Below are 8,408 nucleotides of genomic sequence, written 5' to 3'. Positions count from 1 at the left end.
GACCTCATCTCTACAAAAAAAAAAAAAAAAAAAAAATTTAAACCTTTTTTGAAGGCATAGTTTTGGAAATTTTTCTCCCTTTTTGTATACTTTTTTTATTTTTTTTATAATTTTTTTATAGTGAAGTAAATAAACTTATTTAAGATTGAATTGGAAAGATGATAGAACTTCACAATCAGTTCATTTTGTTGTAATTTCTTAGCTCCCTTGTAATGACAAGAAGAAAAAGTAACTGAAAAGAAACATGGATATCTTATTTGTATTTACCCATTAATTAGATAGTATAGTTGCTATTGCAGTTTTTGCTATACTAGTCCTTATTGTTTTCTTGAAATGTCGTAAATATGTCTGAATTTTTTCGCCATGCACAAATGTGCAACTTTAATTTTGCCTCCCAAAGATAGCTTTGATTTTTTTTATATACTGGATTTGTTTTCTTTGCTAACAAATGTTTAAATTTTATCTTTTCCAGGAATGGGATATGGAGATAGAACAAGCACATTTTGTGGCACTCCTGAATTTCTTGCCCCAGAAGTACTAACAGAAACTTCTTATACAAGGGCTGTAGATTGGTGGGGCCTTGGCGTACTTATATATGAAATGCTTGTTGGTGAGGTAAGCAGTGTGAAATAGGTAAGAGAAAAGAGGAAGGATGATTGAAATAATAAAGCATGTCATTTATAAAACCACCTAATACTGTCTTCAGTTTGAGTGGAATTTAAGTTTTATAAATATTTATGGTATACTAGTAGTCAGCTATCTTTCTGTAATACCTTCAATAAAGATTTTTATGTGGTTTGCGGAATGCATTATCAGTGCTTTGAAAAGAGTTCCTTGTATTTCAGTGTTGTGCTTTGATTATGTTTTCTGATTTTAAGACATAGTCATTTTATAGGGAATGGAATAACAGAAAGACTAATAAAAAGAATGTACTCTGTACCTGTAAAGAAAAGCCCACTATAGATTGGTCAGAAATAAATGTTACCTTCGACTTCCTCCAGACGGAAGTGAGCAACACACACTGCATCCTTGCTTCACCAGGAAACGACTGAAGTTCCTGGGGAAGCAACGTAGAATTTCATAGGAACAAAATGAATGGAGAGGAGGAAAGCTATGGTGGCTGTGAAGGCCCTGATGCCATGTATGTCAAATTGATATCATCCGATGGCCATGAATTTGTTGTAAAAACAGAACGTGCATTAACATCAGGCATGATAAAAGCCATGTTGAGTGGCCCAGGTCAGTTTGCTGAGAATGAAACCAATGAGGTCAATTTTAGAGAGATACCTTCACGTGTGCTATCAAAAATATGCATGTATTTTATGTACAAGGTTCGCTACACTAACAGCTCCACTGAGATTCCTGAATTCCCAGTTGCACCTGAAGTTGCAATAGAACTGCTGTTGGCTGTGAACTTCCTAGATTGTTAAATAAAATATAATTTTAAAAAATGAAAGAAATGTTACTTTCAAAAATGGTAGAGTTGAAAAGATTAGCATTTTTTCCTACTGTTTTCTGTCGATTAAGTTAAATTTCTGAGGATAATTGAGTTGTACACAGAAATTATTACCATTAGGAAACAGTGAGTTATGTTAAATAAGGCAATAATAGGAGACTAATAATATATTATGTTATAAATTGTTAAAAATGTTGAATTGGGGTGAAATTGGGAAAGAGTAAATCTTTTAGTAAGTAATTAAAGATTACTTGAAGGGACTTGAACTGGAGATGCAAGAAAAATTATTTTAAGGGATTGGTTCATTATTCTGCAGTTTCCCCATGCCAGCAACCTCCCTTGTACACCTACAAGTTTGAAGAAGTTAGTGGCGAAATGAATGAATTATCAAATTGAGTATCAGAAATTTCTAAAGTTTTGTTCTATGCTTGTCATTTATTGGCACTTACCCCAAACAAACAAATGGTTTTAGTTTCTCCGGATGGATAGCCCCTTTTGGTGTGTCAATTTGAAGTGGATTCTTTGGAAAAGGAGGAGAAGTATGGCTAATTAAAATAAAATTTATCATGTCCTAAGCTAAGCACTGTTCTGTGTGCCTTAAATATTCGTTCATTTAATTTTGTAACAGCCTTTGATAAGCTCCGTACTGATCTTATGCCCATTTTCAGAGGTGTAAATAGAGACACAAAGAGATTAATGACTTGCTTATGGTCACATAGCTCTCATATGGTGGAGCTGGACATTTTAACCTTGTCACTCTGGCTCCAGAACGTATCTCTAAAGCATTATGCTTTGCTGCTCCAGGATAGGATCTTCAATTCATCCAGCCTTGTTTCTGTTCTTAAGACTAGTGGTCCAGATCTGAATTTTTCACTTCTATAAGAAAAGCTGTTGTGCAGTGTTTAGGTTGGAAAGATTTATTTTAGCTCCAGTCCACAGTGGCTTTTACTCTCTGAGAGTGCCAGAAGTTCTCATAAAATAGTTAATCTTCTGTAAGCTCTGGCATACTTGAACTCCTCCCCACCCCCTTCCTTTATTTTAAAAGTAACATTTTGGGTTTTTGTTTTGTTTTGTGTAATATTCAAGTAAGTATGAGGTTTATGAGATTGAATTATGTGCTTGCTTAAAATTTACTCTCCATATTAGAGATGACATGTGCAAAATATGAGTTTATTACAAAATACTGTAGAATTAATTGCCAGCTGAATTTACTCCCTCCCATTATAAAGCCACTGGAGGGTTTGACAGAAAACAAGGAAGCTCCTGTTTCATATTTTTTAAGAGAGCTAATTGATTGAGCTCTTAATTACCTAGAAGATAAAAGACAGTGGATCTGGCTATTTCTTAGTTGTTTCTTGCAATTTCTTTTTATTATCTCCACAAGAGGGTAGCTGGGAAAAGAACTAACCTTAAAACTCATCAGTCTACTTCATAATTTTATAGCATTAATGAAACGCTAGTGATAACTCCTTTTTAACTATGATGAAAGTAAGGTGTGGCTAAAGTTTATGTCAGATTTCTCTATTATTACAAATAATTGTAAACTCGCTGGATATATCATACATGTTCACATTTGTATACTTCTACTAGTTTTGATTACTGGAAAGACTCCAGGAATAAACAAATATCCCAAGTCCCCTTTTTCCTGTCTCAGATGGGAGTGAAGATAACAGAGAGATTGAATGTAATGCTGGACATGGTTTTAGATACTATCACTGTTGATATCTGAACAGACTATTGGTTTCTTTTAAATGTGCTTAAAACACATTTGTTAGCTTTCTGTGGTTAGCCCTGTTTGCTTACAATCTATTTGAGAAAAAAAGATACTACACATTTTAACAAATGTATAGATACTTCTTTGCTATTCAGACTTGGAGAGTGAGTTTTCAAGTAAAAATTGTTCAAGCAGAAGACAAAAGTGCTCTCTTTGCATTATCCATTGAAATTCCCATTGAGAATCCTAGTAAAATAAAATTTTCTCCTGACTTACTGTTTCAGTCCCCAAAAGAAATTAGATTGTTCATGTAGTACATTTGATTTATGTATTTTGAGTGTACTACATTGTCCGATGTAGTATATTTGATTTATGTATTTTGAGTGAGTGAATGAACAAACTAAGGTTTTGGTAACTGAAAGCTTTGAAATTTTCTTAGCTATGAGCAAGATTAGAAGCTCAGCCTTAAGAAGCTGGATTCTGAATTTATTTTCACAGATTCCTTAAAGATTGCTCACTTTCCATGGATATTGCTTTCTGCTTATTATTCTTTAAAACTTAATTGGAAGCAAGCAGCCAAATCAAATCTAACGAGGCTAAGTAAGCCTATATTTCAATAGCCAGTGAGAAAATAAGGTTAAAGATACTGATTCATTTCAGTGATTTTAAGGAATTAAATGATATTTAGACATTCGTGTCCTGATTTTTAAAATGACTGAGTGATGTTTAAGCCATCTGAAATTCTGAGGCAGGCAGTCACACCTGATAGACACGTTTTCAGCGTAGTTGAAAGTTTATCTCTTTGTGAATCAAATTGTCATACTGAATATAATGTAACTACTTTTTTATGTCTCAGGGTCATTATGAAAAATGATTTTAATACTGTGCTTATTGAAATGCCCTAAAACTTCTTGTGTTTAGAGCATTAAAAATGCCTGTCAATGTGTGCTTTTTGGGTTCCTTTCAGTCTAATTTTGTTGGCAGCTGCTTAGTATGGTCATTATGCCTACTAATCTCTAATTGTGTTTTATCACCATTAATTGACTATTGACTTTAAAATCCAAAGCACAATTATATCTGATGTATTTCTGCAGATTGCTTTCCTTTATTATAACATTTATTACCATATTAACCTTATCCATTTTCTTCTGTCTTTCCACAAGATTGAGGTTCTTCAGGATTCTATTATCTAAATATTCCCTACTTTCTGTTAGACACTAAAAATTGACTGGCCAAATAGATGATTGGGTGAATGAAATAAAATGGACTGGAGTGGAATGAAATGAAATGAAAAGCCATATCATATATGAGATAGACAAGTTTTTTGCAATGGTCTATAAAATTTAAAGATTTCAGAAAGAGTATATGGTATATTCCCTCTGTAATAGATACATATCTATTGTCACTTCTTATAGTTCTTTTGTTGTTGTTTTGGTAGGCATGGGTTTGTTGTTTGTTTTTTTCTTTTTCACTGCCTGGATCTTGGTTGTACTTTGAATAGGTGATAAGATTTTACTGCCTTAAAACTTGCTTTAACTTACTTAAAGGTATTTCTTCTAGTCTCCCTTTCCTGGTGATGATGAAGAGGAAGTTTTTGACAGTATTGTAAATGATGAAGTAAGATATCCAAGGTTCTTATCTACAGAAGCCATTTCTATAATGAGAAGGGTAAGAATTAAATTAAGGATAAGAATTTTTTTAAGACTACTTTAATTTTTTATATTAAAGAAAATTTCCCAGTAGAACTTTAGAAGTTGTTTTGCAGTTCATAAATGTTGCATGGCTTAGACAAAAACAGACAAAATATATCTGAGTTTTTAAAAATAATAATCCTTATCAGTGAATTTTATCCAATTGATTTTATTTTAACTTTTTTATTTTGCATTGTGCTAGCTGTTAAGAAGAAATCCTGAGCGGCGCCTTGGGGCTAGTGAGAAAGATGCAGAGGATGTAAAAAAGCACCCATTTTTCCGGGTAAGTGTGACTATTTAAAATTTTTTATTAAACTAGAGCGATTAGATGTAACAAACTAAACTAGTCATTTTGTATTTTATGATCCAGCTAATTGATTGGAGCGCTCTGATGGACAAAAAAGTAAAGCCACCGTTTATACCTACCATAAGAGGACGAGAAGATGTTAGTAATTTTGATGATGAATTTACCTCAGAAGCACCTATTCTGACTCCACCTCGAGAACCTAGGATACTTTCGGAAGAGGAGCAGGAAATGTTCAGAGATTTTGACTACATTGCTGATTGGTGTTAAGTTCCTAGACACTGCGAAATCAAGCTGACTGACTTACAAGAAGACCTCTTAAAAATAGCAACCCTTCATTTGCTCTCTGTGCCACCAATAGCTTCTGAGTTTGTTTTTTTTTTTTAATTGAAACACGTGAAGATTTGTTTAAAAGTACCATTCTAATACTTCTTGAAAAGTGGCTTCCCACTGTACTTCAGCGTAAATATGAGCACTGGAAACAGCTTCATGGAGTTTAAGTGAACATCGGCTATGAAAATCCATTACAAATACTTTTGGATCAATAGTCTATTTTTAAAAAGAAAGAAAAAAAAAACCACTTTTTTATAGTCCCTAGCTTTGCCATATGCCCGCCTTAAGTGGAAGGAAAATTAATCACTTAACTATGTTTTACAAAAAGAAAAAAAGGGCTTGGAATGCTATTACTGTTCACACAAAGTATGATTCTGTTTGAATAAGACAAATGCTCTTTTTTTTAAAGACATTACTGTAATATCAAAAAACGTGGCAGTTTGTATACAATTTGGGGCTTGATCTTTTAAAAAAACAGAATGAATTGATGTCTTGTTTTATAAATATTCTATATTTATTAGGAGAAAACTTTATATTGCCTTACTTTTATCAACCATGTAACAGAGGCTTATAGCTTTCCAGCGGAGCTGCTTGCCAAACAATTTTTTTTTATTAAACAGTGCTGAAACAAACAAGATCAGCATTTACTTAAGATGTTAAGAATGAGGACTTTTAATCAGCTGAACCAAGATATTACCTGTATGCATTCCCAAAGTCTAGATGCTCAGTATGTTCAGTCATATCTTCCAGAATCAGTGAACCGATTACCCGTTTTTTGATACTCACTCTACATCTGCCAACCTAGTTCACCTTGGTTTTGTGTCTGCTGTAGAAGGGAACTATACCTTGGTTAAACCGTAGAGATTATCATTGTATACATGCTGTGAACATGTATATGTGCAAGTTTTAATGTATTCTATGTTGTAGGCTTATTATTTAATTTTACCACTTCATCACTTTTGTACAGTGGCCAAGCAGACACCTCAAACTCCAGCATTTACATTAAGTGCATTTGTATATTTTAGGCCACTGGATCCAGATTTTATATTGGCAGTTACTGAGGGCAAAAGCAATATATTGTAACAGAATGTATAAATATTTTTGATAAAACAGTCTATATTTTATAAAAAAAATTAATTATAACACTAAAGCTGTACCTCAAAAGTCTCAAAAATAATTTGATCAAATATTTTATACAACTCTTCAAAGGATCCGTCTGTGGCTTTTTATACTCTTCTAGGATTGTCTTTTTGCAAACCATGACTTTCCACTTGCCTGTAGTTTCTTGTTTGTTTTGGTTTGGTTTGATTTTATATTTTTTTCTCCTAATCTATGACTTTATTATTTTTTCTTAGTTTAGTAATAGCATCTTTGTTCCTGTGCTTAGCATGTTAGGGTCATTATACCTCAGGAATAGCAAGCTCTGTTAAGTAACCATACTGAATTAACTATTTAATCACAGTGAGCTCATCTCTTAAAAATTGTTCAGGTGTAAATCTTATGAGAAACATGAAAAAGCACACTGATTTATGGAGAGTTGAGCTAAAAACATTTATAAATATTTGCTGGGATGTTTTAGCATCTTTTCATTGTACTCTGAGAACAATTAAAATTGTCCAGAGATCATTTATATTACCTTCCAAATTGTTAATTACCCAAGATCCTTTGGGAGAAAATCTTAATAAAAAGGGGGAACAATATGTGGTTTAAAGTTATTGTTAAATGCCAGTTAACTTCCTTGGCAAAGGACATTAGAGGAACTTAGCTTAATTGTCTGGCTTTAATTTAAACAGTGTTAATACAACATTAAAATAAAACACTAAATACTTTTGAGGTACAGTCTGCTCACTTTTTTGGTTCTCAAATAGCAAAGAAAGTAATGTCTAAAATAGGCTTTTAGCATTAAAAACTGACATAGCATTTTGTAACTACACAGTGTACAGAATTTGTTTTTAATTGAAGTCAATCACTAAAAAAATTAGAGGGCAGGGTCTTTACACAATTAAGCTGAAGAAAGCACTAATTTTTTGTAGTTTAAAAAATATATATATTTTAGTCAGATTTAAAATTTTAAGCTTTATAGAGTGTAAATATATTTTGCTATTACTGTATGTGTATGTGACTGCTCAAGCACTTTGTAAAGAAATTAGGATATTTTAGAATGGTACACTATGCATTCAAATGAAATGTGCCTTTCACTATGTCATTCTAAGAAAGCAAGTGTTTTGCAGTCATAAATTATCACAAATGCACAAATTAAAGTCTATATAGATTGAAATTTGTAACTTTGGTTTTAAGTATTCTTTCTTTTTAGAAACTTCCTAATGACTAAAATATACTTTAACTTTTCTGTGTTCAAAATCTCAAAGACTAATTAACTTGAGTAAACGTTCTTGCAAGTACTTTTTGTCCTAGGGAAGACTTAAAACCATGAACATTCAGAGCAAATTGTCCACTTCACTGGGAATAATGGGAAAAGTTTGTATTCTGCTCCTGTAAGGTCAGTAGCATCTTTTATTTGAAACATATTTATGGACTGCTTACTGTGTATAGATACTGAGAATAGGAAGGTTTTTTTTAAAGCAACAAAATGTTGATGAATGAAGAACAGCCTGCTTTAATATTAAGATACAAGCACCAGTATTGTATATACTTTTCTCTTGTTTGAGGTTAACTTATTTTAATTTAGGACCTGGCTTCTTAGAAAAGCAAATGAATAAAACAGAATACTAGTCATTTTATAGTAATCTTATTTAAAAATTACAAATGGAATATTTTAGAAATATAAAATGATGCATGCTCTCCCTGTAACACAAATTGAGGACATAATGGAAATTGCAATCATATACTGACTTGGTAAATCTGCCGTATAGGTTAAAGTCTAACACGATTTTTGCAAGTACTACCAGT

General features: G+C 32.4%; 1 protein-coding gene and 1 pseudogene across 5 annotated transcripts in view; both read left to right on the top strand.

Moving 5' to 3' along the window:
* PKN2 (protein kinase N2) overlaps positions 1 to 7,900 on the top strand; it is a 162,306-nt gene extending 154,406 nt beyond the window's left edge. For all 4 annotated transcript variants that reach the window (XM_011956066.1, XM_011956068.1, XM_011956065.1 and 1 more), the window contains 4 exons: positions 473 to 615; positions 4,731 to 4,838; positions 5,064 to 5,144; positions 5,232 to 7,900. In XM_011956066.1, coding sequence (XP_011811456.1) covers positions 473 to 615; positions 4,731 to 4,838; positions 5,064 to 5,144; positions 5,232 to 5,435 — 536 coding nt within the window. In that variant the 3' untranslated portion in view covers positions 5,436 to 7,900. The remainder of the gene's footprint in view (positions 1 to 472; positions 616 to 4,730; positions 4,839 to 5,063; positions 5,145 to 5,231) is intronic.
* On the top strand, positions 1,054 to 4,114 carry LOC105521763 (annotated as a pseudogene). The gene has a single exon (XR_001003321.1). The product of XR_001003321.1 is annotated as a transcription elongation factor B polypeptide 1 pseudogene (transcript).
* Positions 7,901 to 8,408: the final 508 nt, after the last annotated feature.

Source organism: Colobus angolensis, unplaced genomic scaffold (assembly GCF_000951035.1).
Source record: "Colobus angolensis palliatus isolate OR3802 unplaced genomic scaffold, Cang.pa_1.0 Scaffold41, whole genome shotgun sequence".
In the NCBI taxonomy this organism is placed as follows: Eukaryota; Metazoa; Chordata; class Mammalia; order Primates; family Cercopithecidae; genus Colobus; species Colobus angolensis.
The sequence above is the reverse complement of the archived record's forward strand: the minus strand, read 5'-3'. Positions and strand labels throughout refer to the sequence as shown.